General features: G+C 36.9%; 1 protein-coding gene and 2 pseudogenes across 3 annotated transcripts in view; 2 read left to right on the forward strand and 1 right to left on the reverse strand.

Annotated features, from left to right (window-relative positions):
* Positions 1 to 13,225, reverse strand: part of LOC147514126 (putative arabinosyltransferase ARAD1) — a 60,530-nt pseudogene extending 47,305 nt beyond the window's left edge. The window contains exons 1-3 of the transcript XR_015217457.1: positions 12,878 to 13,225; positions 11,546 to 11,621; positions 11,293 to 11,468 (exon numbers count right to left, since the gene is read on the reverse strand). The product of XR_015217457.1 is annotated as a putative arabinosyltransferase ARAD1 (transcript). The remainder of the gene's footprint in view (positions 1 to 11,292; positions 11,469 to 11,545; positions 11,622 to 12,877) is intronic.
* LOC147514131 (membrin-11-like) lies at positions 538 to 5,203 on the forward strand (annotated as a pseudogene). Its single transcript, XR_015215905.1, has 4 exons — positions 538 to 814; positions 3,624 to 3,744; positions 3,945 to 4,094; positions 4,855 to 5,203. The product of XR_015215905.1 is annotated as a membrin-11-like (transcript).
* Positions 5,208 to 9,225, forward strand: LOC147514132 (uncharacterized). The gene is made up of 2 exons (XM_086597545.1): positions 5,208 to 5,674; positions 8,925 to 9,225. Exon 1 carries the CDS (start codon positions 5,318 to 5,320, stop codon positions 5,666 to 5,668), a length of 351 nt encoding a protein of 116 aa, XP_086453671.1. The 5' UTR covers positions 5,208 to 5,317; the 3' UTR covers positions 5,669 to 5,674; positions 8,925 to 9,225.
* Positions 13,226 to 15,286: the final 2,061 nt, after the last annotated feature.

The following is a 15,286-nucleotide window of genomic DNA, read 5'->3' on the forward strand; positions in this document are numbered from 1 at the left end:
GAAGTCGGTATAAATGTTAATAAAAGTGGTATTAATGGTAAACGTACCTCGCGGACAATTGAAATGGTGCGTGCATTTTATTTCCAACTTGAATTTACACAACAATCCCTAAAGGTATTATGTAAACTTAAGGGTATAAACGGAAGCAAAAACTGAAATGACGAAATAGTCCATTTTAAGGGCATTGAATCATTTGTTTTAATATTTGATCAAGGGTATTTGGTGGTAGAAAAAAGGCTGGTCTAATTTAAAAGGCCAGGTTAATTATGGTGTATTTTACTAATAGAGATAATATAAACCGTATAAAATTTTAAACACAAAATAAATGATATTAGTGTAGAAACATAATGAAACAAATTGAGTATACAACATTTGGGTGATTATTAATTTTCAATAAAACACTAACAAATTTTATTAGTATTCTACCCCTCCTAAAAAATCACAAATATTAAGCCGTTGGATTGAGTTGATAGGATGGGGACACGTGGCGTACTCTAATTGGACTAGTGACTTCACCCCGTTATTTATTCTTAAAAAAAATATGGAAGCGCAAAAAAAAAAACATGGTAGCGATGATGGAAGGAGGAGGGGGAAGGACGTTATCTGAAATATATCAAAATTCACAAAGATTAAAAATACGAGTGAGAAGTGGAATAGAGAAATTAGAACAATTGGAATTTACATCTGCACCCTCAACACCTGAACTTTCTTACTCAATTAATAAAGACATTGATCAGATTCGATCTCTTTCTGCTGACATGGAATGTCTCTCTCGATCTATCCCTTCCAAACCTCAACGCGATTTATGGAACAGGTACGGTCGATTCTGTGGTTTTCATGTATCGTTTCTGTTTGGAGTGATGATTGTTATATACTTTTTATCTCATTCTGAAAAGTGAAAACATTAGTTTATTAATCACATCATTAAGATTCTGCATGTATTTCAAAAGTTCTATAACTAAAAAAACGGAGATCACGAATGGGATTGAAGAAAATTTTGGGCTTGCCATTAGTAAGTATGGGGATGTAGTATTAGTTACACACTCCCATAACAGGTCCAACCATAAGCCAGTTTTTTGATAAATTGGCATCTTATTCATGAGAAGAAAGAAAGAAAAAAAAAGAGAGTAAAGACTCACCAATACAAGGAGGTGTTGAAGAAAAACAGACAAAACAGTGAAAGAAACTAGCGAAGTTACACCTGAAATAACGGATCCCCACTCTAACATCAAATTCCTAAAAGAGTAGCCCCTTCTCTCCGAAAGCATCGATGTCCAAAGCCACAAGTTCACTTTAATATTACGAATTGTGGCTTCAATAGATGCTGGTATGGATGTTTGGAACACTTGCTTGCTTCCTAGTAAAATATGCCCTATCCGTCTTACTTTAATATAAATGGTCAAAGACTAAAATAAAGAAAAAAGAAACTTCCTGCAGATTGCTCGAACCACGTAACCTAATCAATGCGATTCCACGGCTCGAGGGCGAGTGATACGAGCAAAAGGGAATCTGGCTTGGGAACAACTTCTTAATAGTAGGGGATAATCACAGTAAGAGAGTCCAATCTCTGAAATAGAGCTTAGTCTCTCCATAGTAGGATACTAGCAGAAGGCGTAGGTTATGACTTAATCCAATAGAGTCAGAACACCTTTATATCTAAAAGAAATTGTGCTAGATAAACCAAAACGATGTAGATTCCACACTATGGTGTGGGCTGGGGAGAGAGCTGCTCTGCGAAGCTGGGTGTTCAGTGTTCTTATGGAGGAACCATAGACGAAAGAGAATAGAAAGGGCCTTCAAAAAGAGCGAGAGAGTGATGGGCAACCTTAGTCTATATGTTTCCCGTGAGCCGCCAAGTACCAGTCTCGCAACAGTACAGGCGCAAAAGGATTGGTCCTTCACTTGCTTACTCGTCCCTCTTTCTTTTTTACCCACTTCTCTGCCGGAATAAAAGGGAAAGGAAGAGCCCAGCCTGTAGTTCTTGGGTGCCGGCCCAGGGCTGTAAACAAACCCTACCCCTGACTACACGGAACCTAAAAGTACGAACCAGCGAGTGCAGTTGTAGAAATGAGGTTTAGATAAGAATGAAGTTTACAAAAGGAGTCACTCTCACTAAAGGTCAGAATCAATATCTAAGAGACCTGCGCCAGCGCTAAGGTATGGAAAACCTAGAAATCCACTTGCTTCAATCTGATCTATGACCAGGCTACATGCGCCTAGCTACCTGTCTTGAGATAGCTCGATAGAATTGCCATGTTCTACAACCAACCTAGCTTGGTTTCCTTGGTGTGCCTTCTGGGAATTGGACTACTTGTGTTGTATCCACTTAAGGATTCGCCAGATCCCACTCCAAGACATGTATTCCCTCATATGAGGAAGAAGCAATTATGAAGCTTTGACCGACCATGCCTAATAGTTTAGGTTATGTAATTCCTTAGCGGATGGTGAAGCTTTTAAAGGGCTTATGAACCAGTTGAACCTGCCTATATACCTATATAGCTCTATTTCGAACCATACGAATGAGATCAGACCATTTGCTTGCTTCATTTGTAGCACCCATTGCCAGCTACCAGAGAAGCCATATCACCAGGCCTTCTATTTCCCGTAGACCGAATCCCTCACCCAGAACAGGAACTAGGACCTTCGAAGGGGAACTACTGACCCATCTACATCCACTTCCTAACACCATGAATAACCAGGATTTTTCTTATTGCCATCCAAAGTGCCCGGACTATGAACATTTATGGCACCGGAACCAGATGCAGCGGCATCTGTTCCAGGAACCAGTGATTCAGAAGCTAGCCTTTCACCCTATCCAATGACCCCGGAGAAGAACCAAAGATCTCATTCTCAAGTTCCTCAGCAATAGGTTGTTCTCTCCTCCATTCCTTCCTTTCAATGGTTCCTCCTTGCCTCTAGTACCGTGATATTGCACCTCACATCTCTTTCGCCTATGCCTATCTTCGTGGGCGAGCAAGATGAACCAATCACTTATACCGTCGATCAAAGGAATTGAATGAAAGGGGAGGAGTGGGGAGTCAATAGCATTGTTCCTTGTTTTCCACATAGACCACCCCGTTGCATAAGGGACTAAAAGCCCAATGCATTTCCCATAGACTGTAGAATTCGACAACCAGCTATGTAGACAGGAAGCTACTGAATGAGGGCGGATAGCCTGGTTGATATCAATTCCCACCGGGTGTAGGATGGTTTGCCACACCTCTTTACTGAAACTGCAGTGTAACATAAGGTGGTCTGCAGTTTCATCAACTTGAGTGCAAAGCACACACTCTGCTGCCACATCTTTACCTCGTGCATGCTGTTGATCCGTTGTCAAAAATTTTCCTTGTAGTAAACACCAAAAGAAGAACTGCACTTTAGGAGGGACACCACTGTTCCAAGTCATTAAACTGCAGTTGACTTGGTCATAACCCTTTTTAAATCTAACCAAGTACCCATCTGTCCTCCCCCCCCAATAAAAGTCCTCCGTTAGCTTTGTTAGTGTTAATTTGTGAAGGATCTCATGACCAATTAAGATCTTCCACGAGGGTAATCTTTTTGACGCACAACTTCTGCAAATTTATAGTGTATTTACCTTTTCTCTTTGTGATTACTGTTTTCAGGAAAATAGAAAATGTAGCTCAAGACGTCGAACAATTGAAGAAAAGCTTGGAGAATTATACAGAGCGCAATAACAAACGAATGATGGAAGCTAGGCAAAGGGCAGAACTACTTGAAAGAGTTGTATGTGGTCCATTTCCTTCAACACTTTCTTATTGTCCTCGATACTACCTAGAATAGTGTATTGCTGTTTCATCTATCTTTACTCATGGGAATGAAACTTGTCTAAGAGTCCTATTATTCTTCTTGTTCATTTTACACATTTTCCTTTTCAATATTTGCATTGGGATTTTAAAACATTTGTCATATTCTTGTAATTTCAGAATGGAGAGTCTTCTCATGTCTTGAGAATATTCGACGATGAAGCACAAGCTATGCAATCGGCGCGTAACTCGTCTAAAATGCTGGAGGAAGCTCTTGATACTGGCGTTGCTATTCTTTCCAAATATGCTGGACAGCGGGAAGTGTTGAAAGTATGTACTACTACATGATTAATTGAGTTTTTTTATAGATAACAAAAGAGGCTGAGATGATTTAATTATATCTCTAGGGTACATGTATTTATTATCCCCTTAAGCTTTGCTTTTGGTCTCCCCTGTGACAGTCATTAACCGAAACAACTCTTGAAATTAGAATCACATGCATGACTGTATTTGCTGTTTAGTTAATTTCCTTATTAGAGCTTGAATTATGCTTGAAGACTGAGTTAATGGACCAATTGGTACTGATGTGAGGCTAAGTTGTTAAAGAATTGCACGCTACCTTAACAACTTATTTTGATCGTTAAGACATGAAAATATGATGTTTAAACTCACACACAAACAAAACCATAATATGCTTTCGATTTTTTAGTTTTGTACTAAAGAGGTTCTTGATTGATTGGCTGTTCTTGACATGGATCATTGTTATCGTACTGTGAGCTATCATGATTGCACCTTTTGTGGTGTGATATCTTTATTGTATAGTGGTTCTTACTCAATGATGAGGTCGCATTAATGTAATAGCTCGTTTTTAATTAGTTATGTTTGGGAAATCTATATAGTATTTCAGTAACAGTTGCCTGCTTCTTAGTACTTTGATAGAAATCTTTGGGTTTGACTTGTCATCTATATCGTTTTGTCGCGGTTATCCTCTCTTTCAGCTCTGGGTTTTCACTGTTTCCACAATTGGTAATTCAGCACATGATCAGCGTCTATGGATTTCTTGTTTAATCAATTATCGTTTTCTGTGCAGAGGGCACAACGTAAAGCTGGACACCCTTAACACGATTGGGCTCTCAAACTCTGTCTTGAAACTTATTGAAAGGCGGCATCGTGTTGACAAGTGGGTTGCATACACAGGCATGGCCGTGACTATCATCTTAGTGTATGCTTTTTGGAGACTTACTCACTGACAAGGATGGCGTAGAGGTGGACCCATATGAAATGTTGTACATGTATTTTGCATTCAATTACACAGAAATACTGTAATTTGTTTTTCCCGTTCTTGTAACTGTTCAATATTGTTTAGAGCGAGTATAGAGAAGGATTTTGCACTTGTGATGACACTGCTATGTTATATGAGTCTTAATTTTGATCAGATCTGTCGTTGTAATCTACCCGAGGAAGTCCTTTAATATTTGCAATATCAATCTCTTACCCGAGGAAGTCCAACTTGTCTTACAGATTAGTGTCTTCACAGTTCACCTATACCCAATATGACTGCCCCACCGATGAATTATCCCCGACCTCCTCCTGGACAAATGCCACCTGGCTATCCTGGACAACAGCCACAGCAGATGGGAAGAGGACCCCCACCGCCTATGTTTCGACCTGGTGGACCTCCTGGGCCTTTTCAGATGCCGCCACCGCAGTTTGGACAACGGCCTATGCCTCCACCTCAGCAGATGATGAGAGGACCACCTCCTCCGCCTAGGCCAGGTATGCAGGGTCAGCAGCCACCTAGGCCTGGGATGCCTCCTCCACCTGGTCAGGGGATTCCGGTGTTCCGTCCTGGTATGCCACCTCCACCACCTAATCAGCAGCAGCAACAACATCAGCAGCAGTGATGACTGGTATGTGCTTGCTACATTGTTTAGATGTCTCTTGCTTTTTGGTTTTATGTTTATTGGATGGTTACTGTTTTTTTTTTGCTGAACTGCTAGCTGTTAACGATTGTCATATTTTAGCTATAAAAATTGGTAGTCAAATTAGAGTTTGCTTTGGCTTGATTCACACTTGGGTAATTGTGATGTTAGGACTATGGGTTACTAGTTGTCCTCTTCAAGATGTGAAGAGAACTTTTAGCGCGTCCTGTCCATATTTCAGGTCATTCCTACACCAGTGACGATATAAAAAATATTGATAGTTATTAAAATTTCAACCATTGAAGCATTGTTTGCATTAGAAAATATATACAATAAAACAGCAAGTTATTTTCTATAAAAAAATATATATATATTAACAACGAAAATAAGAATCGAGAGGAAGTAGTCAATGCCTGAAGTTCAAAGTTGGACATATAGATGATTTTTTGTTCAGAGTTCGATTTACTTTCTCTGTGAATGTCATAGTAAATAGCATGTAAATCAAGTATGTGAAGGGCCTTGCAACTTGCGATACTCTCTAACCAGTTAAGTGTCTAACTGCCATAAAATTTGACTAGGCACATTTTTAAAAATTTGCACTCCTAGAAAACACCTGACAAGATCTTTGATATAAGACTGATTGCAACGCACACTTAAATGCTGTGCTGGACATGGTTGTTGATCCATATGAAAAAAAGTGTCGAACACATTTCTTTCATCAGGTTTAGAGCGTCAGTGAGTCTGATACTTCGTACCCATCATATCTTTACCACAAACTTTTTGTACATCAGATGAAAGTAGCAGCCTAATGACAGACTCGATCTTGCTGTTTCCATGCTTTAATGGTCTTGCACTAATAAAAGGACATCAGCTGACTATTGTGCTTGCTTTCTCACTTCAGTACGTCCTGTAAAGTCCAAACTAGTATACTGGGCTTGTTGTTGGTCATCCATTATTTCCTCACAAATACTTAACCATTAATGACATTTAGAAGGTAAACTAATCTCTAAATATACTATAGTCTCAGTTTGATGGGATAACATAAATTCCCAGTTAATCTACACAACAAAGTAAAAATAGTGCATACGCATCCACTTTTCCTTTTGCAAAAGTTGCATTATGCATCTCTAGGTAGATTCGTGCCTCGCGCCTTTCCAGATTTCTAGCTCGTTCCTCAAGTTCCTTTCTCTGACATTCTACATCACGCTTTAACTTTTTGTTCTCTTGGTAGAACCTAAAGGAATGATCGTACTCAATGGATTGCATCTTCCTCATTTCTGAAGAAACACAATACTTACAATAAATATCCCATCTCAAATCACAGATGCATGGTTCATATGTAAAGCCTAAGAGAAAGGTCACATGCAGTATGCTGCTGCTGCTTCATTTCTGAGGACTCATAATAACCGTAGAGAACAACCCGTGTCAAACAACAGAGATATATGATTGGTAGCATCAGGTGATTTGAATATATTATGACTTGAAACGTTGGGGAGCATCTTTTGTACCATTTGTTCTTGTTTCTATGCTAGCATCTTGAAAAGTTGCCACATGGAATTTGCTAGTATTAGTTGTATTGCAATTTTCAAGACAAACTTCCAGAAAATCGAAGAGGTCCTCAACCAAGGATCGGTGGCGTCGGTCATCAGCAGTATGGGAATGTGCTCTTTTTTATGTCTTTTTCAGTTGTTAAGGATGTTTGCTCTACTGTTTTGACATTTAGCTGTAGCCTGCAGGTCACTTGTCTGCTTCCCCATGTCTTTCAAGTCTTTCCTTATTAGTTCCCTCCTTGTAGGCTCTTGGAGTGGTCTAATTTGGTTAAAACAGTTCTGCTTGTTTATGACTGCCATTCGTAGATTATTACCAAGTGAATTTAGTTTTCCTACGTCCTGCTAAGCAACATTGTAGTCGATATAGGGAACATCATTGAACACATTTAAGCAACAGCTGGCCTTGGCTAAGCAGCGAAAACGAGACAATTACAGCTGGTTGCGAATCTGTCTATCATACATAAATTGTTTGGTAGGTAAAATCTTATTTAACACCTTTCATATAAAAGTTTTAATTCTAGCAGGTGACTTAATCTTCCAGAAAGCTTTGCATTTAGCTTTAGAAGCAATTGATTGTGTGTGAGTTCATTATTTATTTTTACTAGAGGTCGACTGTTTTTCTTTGCTGAGTTGCTAACAACTAACAATTGTCATATCTTGGTAGTCAAATTAGAGTTTTCTTTGGCTTGATTCGCTCGTAGGCAATTGTGATTTGTAGAAATATTTGATTGCTTACTGTTTTTCTTTGGCATTGATAGTCTTGAAGAATTAACATATGTTGGATACCAAAAATTGAATAGTTATCACTCTTTGCTTAAGAAGTTATTGTTTACCCTGGTTAGATGGAGACTTGTTGGATAATTGCAATTTTTCGGACCGTTGTGAGAATAATGCAGATTTCCTTTTTATTTAAGCTGTTAGATCTTAGATTTTTGGGGGAGAGTAGGAACCTTTGCTTTCTATTCACATATAAGGTGTGCACGAGTTTTGCTAATTTAACTACAAATTGGTTCATATGGTCATACCTTGCCCACTTCTGTTTGTTAAGATCACCAGGACTGCATACGGTTGCTTACATGCTTGTGTGTTTTAAGATTACAAAAAATTGCTCGTTGTAATAATGGTGTTGTTCAAGATGACTAATAGAGATGTCTAATTAGCTGAGAATGAGAAACTCAATGCTGCCTGTCTTTAGTGTCTCTAAATTCCGCTGTGAGATTCTTATCTGTCCAAGCATGAAAGGTATCCCTAGTTGTTTCAAAAAGGTCGATGTTTACTTATTTCCTCGAAGTCCCGAAGCTTTTATGAATTTCTAATGTATGGCATACTAGGGATGTGAATAAGTGATCTGTGAACCGTGATGGTAGCCTCTCTTCCAATAGTGAATGACTTTTCCATATTATCCCATTGATAAGAAACATGAACAGGATGGTTCCTCTTGGACATTTTTTTTTTTACTGTCTCTTGCCTTAATTTTCAATAAACCACAAAACTCTATTCATACTAGGAATTGATGCAAGTCGTTAATGCTTTTCACTTGGTAGTTAGAGAATTTATTAGTTTTACCTTTGATAGTGATATCACACTATCATATTGTGGTATCTTCTACAAGTTTTGCAATGTGGTAGTCTTGCCAAAGATTTCAGTGTTTGATGTAAGTGATTCGGTGGTGATCTTTTCGTACACAGGCATCTTCTCGGACTGTTATTGAAGTGGATTTCTGTTGCATGAGCCTACTGCATTTAATTTGATGAAGAGCGGCCCAAAGATTTTGCTGTGAAGATCTTTTAGTTTTCAATGTTAAATTTCTGGAAGACTGCAGTTTTATTTTGGTTTTGTAGTTCTGGCTGTTGAAACTATTTCTGTATTTTGCCCTTCAAATACTATACAGTTTTCTTAATTTGGGGCAAGGTTTTCTGGATAACAATGTACTTAAGTGGATAATGAGTATTAACCTGGGTTAGATTCTAATCCATGACTTTATAAGTATTAACTTTGTACTTGAGGACTGCAAGCTGACAAAAATTGAGAGCTGTGTATTTAGACAAACGGGGCCATAGAAGAAAAAGGGAATTTCCCATGTGGTGTCTGTAGTTTAGTTGACATGCAAGATCCATGAGGTTTTGGTCATACACAGGTTGCTAGTTTGTTTCACATGTTGCGAATAGATTGTTTAGTATGAGTTTCACCATTTCTAGTGATGCATTACCTTTCTAGTTGTGCCAGTTAATGAGAAAACTAGCAGGTGCCGTGGAAACAAAAAAGGGAATAGCAGAGTGGAGTTCCACTTCATGTGGAATGTAAGATTGATCCATTAGGTTTTTGTCATACACAGCTCTTCTCAGTTTGCTTAAAATGTTGCAAATAGGTTGTTTAGTCGAGTTTCACCATTTCAATTGATGCATCTCATTTCTAGTTAGAGCTAGCAGCTAGAGAGGAGCCGCAGAAATAAAAAAGAGATGACCATAGAGTGGAGTTTTATCTCCTCTCTGCTTGTCTCTCTGTAGTCTGCTTCTTGTTGTCCTACACGCATTCTTTGGATGGTCCGAGTTTCAGAAGCTGCGTTGTGCTAGTCGACTTTCATATATGAATATAAACATGATAAATTTCTTCGCAGTGGTGGCCTTTTCCTTTCCGTGTTTGCTAAAATGGCATATCAAAATTCTCGATGTATTTGTGTAAATAATACGACACATTGGCCTACTGTGTAAAGAAGATGCGCTACTATCACAGATCAGTGCCCAAGGGGTTGCAAGTTCATGTCGAGCTTGGGGCAAAACTCTGCACAGTAGAGCAAAATCGACGCGAGCACTTACAGTGAAAGGTGCAGACGCTAATTAGGTGTTGGATGTCATCCTAGAAAGCTTTAGGTGTGATGCGGTAGGACCGTAGGTGTGAGCCTAGAGCAGTAGAGCCTAGGCGATTTAACCAGTTGAGCCTTTGACTGGATATGTTAAGTAGAAAATTTTGATGAGCGTAGCTTTGAAATCTATTATGACGATGGCGGTGGTTTCCACAGGTGTGTTGCGCATGCATAAATGCATTGAAACCGTTATCCAAGAATTGTATTTACACAATTACACGCAACACACCACATTAGATGTTCCATGCTCTGGATGAACGTCATGTCTATTAAATCAGAAGTCCACCATGCTTTACAACGTGGCAAGGCAATGAGGCAAACCCTGAGCTGAACGCGTATGTCCACGTGAAGTCCCAAGGAGAATATAATATTTAGTTTCATCTAATGTCCAAAATGTCCCTTAGCGGTTTAGATATTTGACTTTTAGTGGATTTGGAAGTGGATTGCAGTCATTGCACAACTGATTTATGCGAGCACATGCGTGTCTTGTTGTCATAAGGCATCTCCAAATGGGGTGGGGTGGGGTATGGTGGGGTTTTGTAAAGTTACACCCTCCACGTATGTGCCAGTAGGTGCCATTAGGATTTTAGAATTTTAATTGCATACTATTGTATAGTCTATAAATATCCACACTCTATACTCTCTAATAGATAAGTGTAAAAAAAAATTGGATTTTAAACTCGAACATCATTTAAAGTGACGTCCGAAATTTTGTTTGTTTGGACGTTGGTTAAACTGTCGCCTGAGCTATTTATCAACTGATAGCGAGATGGGGAATTTCCCACATTCTCTATCAACTAATACTTTTTTTATCTACAGTATACTACTCCTATTGAAAAGAGTTTTTTGACATTTGGAATGTAAATTTTATACTCTATACGGTTTACACCCTCCATTGGAAATGCTCTAATACCAAATCATGATTGATTTATAAGCTTTAACTCCCTTCTAGAATGTGTCTCAACGACTTACAACACGCACACGAGCTTGCTGTAATGTGAAGAAATGGACATTGTGTAACAAAGTGATAATACTTGCTGTCAGAAGTCACCCCATATTTTTGTCAAGAAATTTAAAAGCTATGGTTGAATGGTTGAGTAACTTTTTAGATCTTAGTATATTATATGCAACGGTTAGAAGTTAGAACCTATAATCTTTTGAAATGAAATACAATTTATAGTGGCACATTGGGCGCTGTAAAGAGCTTTACACTGCTGTTTCTCCAACAAAAAAAAGCTTATTGTAGTGAAGAACGGAATATAAAACAAATCCGCCTCCTCCTGTTGATCCACTCTTCTCACATTTTTCAACATCCTCTCATTCTCATTCGCGCTAATCAAATCCCCCATAACCAATAGTCAATCGAATGCTGCATCAACAATATACACACTCAAATTCAAATAACAAAATAAATTAGTAAACAAAATTAAACTTAAGGATATCAACCTGTTCGATTAGTCTATGCACTGGACTTCCATTTGAAGTTAGATTCGATGTATCTTTATACGTATTTTGAAACAACCTAAGTAAATCATAAGTAAATTTAAGCCAAGATTTAAGTAAACATAAACCCTAACAACAGATGGATTATAGTCAAATAAACCGTCCATGTCCTTTTTCCACATTAACTCATCTAGTTTCTTCACATCTTCTTCATATGAAGAAATGGGTTCAGTCCTACAGCCTACAGGTATGATGTCAGGGTCATGATCCCCGTGTAAGGTTCAAAGATATCAGTAGGTTACATTAACGTATAATGATTTCAACTACCAACAAAACTAAAATATTGAGTGTCACTCTTAACAAATCTAGGAAAGGTATCAAATTTTCCTCCTCAGAGACGCACATGGGCAGAAACACTAAACAGCACAGCTTTATTCATCAGCGGGGAAGTGTTTAAAGTTTAATACAGTGAGGCATAGCTTAATTTGGACAAAAAAAACCAGTAAAAAAAATTATATTAAAAAATTAATCGGTTTACAAGATTTAAACCAAAAGAGTCAAAAATATATAAATGGGTTACAAGTTCAAAGAGTTATTATACGAGAATTATGTAAATGGGTTACAAGATATAAACTCAAAGAGTTATTATACAGAATTATGTAGGGTTTACAATATCTAAACTCAAAGAGTCATTATCCAAAAATATGTCGTTGAAGTCCCGAGCGATTTAGTTTACTCAATATATCATCACTCTTCCCTTCATTCTTCTTCCGGCTTCATATCGTATATCCCGCTTCATTCTTCTTCTTGGCTTCATATCGTATATAATAACTTAGTACACTCGACTATATATAATGGGATGTTAACACAATTTCTATATGTAAAAGGTAACACAATTTCTATATGTGGAAGAGAACACAGGTTGTGCATGTTTTTTAGCATCATGTTTTTTAGCTTCTTTTCGAAAAGCAAAAGATTATTGTTGATGCGTGACAATGCTTCCGCTAAAACTGTCGCGCACTCTATGTTTTTATTTTACATTTCTCCAATTTCATTACTAATGGTTGTCGGTTTTCTCACTATCTATAGTAATCACAGAGGTTTACGCAAGTGAAGTTTCTTTTTCGATTTGTACTATCTTGGTTTGGTATTAAATAAATTTTGTTTCCTTTACATGTCCGTTTTGTGTGTGTGTGTGTGGTAACTGTATTTTTATTTTTTTGTAATGTTGTAGGTATTTTTGAAGCTTTGGAATTAAGAGATTTGATGTATCTTTATACGTATTTTGAAAAAAAAGTTAGATTCGATGTATCTTTATATGTATTTTGAAACAACCTAAGTAAATCATAAGTAAATTTCGCTCGCATTTCGTAAACATAAACCCTAACAACAGATGGATTATAGTCAAATAAACCATCCATGTCCTTTTTCCACATTAACTCATCTAGTTTCTTCACATCTGGGTCATGACCCCCGTGTAAGGTTCAAAGATATCAGTAGGTTACGTTCACGTATAATGATTTCAACTACCAACAAAACTAAAATATTGAGTGTCACTCTTAACAAATCTAGGAAAGGTATCAAATTTTCCTCCTCAGAGACACACATGGGCAGAAACACTAAACAACACAGCTTTATTCATCAGCGGGGAAGTGTTTAAAGTTTAATACAGTGAGGCATAACTTAATTTGGACAAAAAAAAAACAGTAAAAAAAATTATATTAAAAAATTAATCGGTTACAAGATTTAAACCAAAGAGTCAAAAATATATCGTGGGTTACAAGTTCAAAGAGTTATTATACAGAATTATGTCGTGGGTTACAAGATATAAACTCAAAGAGTTATTATACAGAATTATGTCGTGGGTTACAATATCTAAACTCAAAGAGTCATTATCCAAAACTATGTCGTGAAGTCCCGACGAACAATTTAGTTTACTCCAATATATCATCACTCTTCCTGCTTCATTCTTCTTCCTGGCTTCATATCGTATATCCTGCTTCATTCTTCTTCTTGGCTTCATATCGTATATAATAACTTAGTACACTGACTATATATAATGGGATGTTAACACAATTTCTATATGTAAAAGGTAACACAATTTCTATATGCGGAAGAGAACACAGGTTGTGCATGTTTTTTAGCAGCATGTTTTTTAGCTTATTTTCGAAAAGCAAAAGATTATTGTTGATGCGTGACAATGCTTCTGCTAGCAAACTGTACGCACTCTATGTTTTTTATTTTACATTTCTCCAATTTCATTACTAATGGTTGTCGGTTTCTCTCACTATCTATAGTAATGCGAGGGTTTACGCAAGTGAAGTTTCTTTTTTCGATTTGTACTATGCGGTTTGGTATTAAATAAATTTTGTTTGCTTTACATGTCCGTTTGTGTGTGTGTGTGTGGTAACTGTATTTTTATTTTTTTGTAATGTTGTACGTATTTATGAAGCTTTGGAATGAAGAGATTCGATGTATCTTTATATCAGATACATCGAATCAGGCAACCAGCTTGCGACCCAGCAATCCAAAGCCGACGAACCTTATTTACCTTATTTATCTGATACATAGTTAGGATTTGTAATGTTGTACGTATTTATAACAACTAGTTCCAAAGCCGACGAACCATCGCCTTATTTCTCTCAATTTTACAAATAAATTGTAATTTGAAAAATATTAGTAAGTCAATGGTGTTGACTAGAATGATCTCATATTATCTGACTATATTATAAAAATATGGAGTACAAGGAATACGTTTTGTGTTTGTCACAAAGGCATTTTCGTCTTTTCACTATCTACTGCAGGGTTTTTTCGGTCATTTCATTGTAAAAAAAACCTATCTCGGCGGTTCTTGATTATTTCTCTCTATCTCTCTTTGTGTGTGCACATTCTCTTTCATCGTCCTCACAAAAAAAAAAATATATATATATATTATAAGCCCGAGTTTTATTCTCTTAAAAGTCTTATGGATGGATTAAATGTCGTTACTATAGCTTACATCAATTAAGCGCACAGACCCTTGATTCTTTGCAACTAAGTTTCTTAATTTTAGCAAACTCCTTTTTCATCATCACCAAGTTGTTATCGGGCCTTTTATATATTTTTGTATGTTTTTTTCAAGCCCTAGATTATAGATTTGGGTTTTGATTGATAATTCAGTATAATTTTTTTGATTAAACCTTTATTATTTTTTAATAAAGAGAATGGATGCTCGAAGTTTTTATGTGATGTACGTATGGTAAACATGTATTGGGTTTGTATTTAAATCAAATGGTCAGAGCATCATCAACGCGCCGCTAAAAAAAATTGTGACACATCAGTATTTCACATCAGTATTTTAGTTTGGTCAAAATTGCTAAAACCAGTTTATGTACAACACATTTTTTCGATATTTTCGGTTTCTATCTATTTCGGACGATAGAATTTGTCCCGTGCATTTCATTTTTTTTTATTAAAAATAAATAAAAATCAAACGGGAATAGTTGTCCCGTTTGTCTCTAGTTTTTTTACTTAAAAAAATCAAAATATTGAAACTGCAAAACTTGACCCATTCAAAAAATGATGGTGATTTTTTTTTATTACAGTCGTTTTAATTTTTTATTAAAAAAAAGTTGCTAAAACTTATGGACGGCAAAACTTGACTCGTATACTATTTGGACGGTTAAAATTGACCCGTGCAAATGATTGCTAAATTTATAAGTATTTTGGTCGAGAATTTAACAATGGCTGAAATTGAAATAGGAC

The sequence above is a fragment of the Coptis chinensis genome, chromosome 3 (genome assembly GCF_015680905.1).
Source record: "Coptis chinensis isolate HL-2020 chromosome 3, ASM1568090v1, whole genome shotgun sequence".
Lineage (NCBI taxonomy): Eukaryota > Viridiplantae > Streptophyta > Magnoliopsida > Ranunculales > Ranunculaceae > Coptis > Coptis chinensis.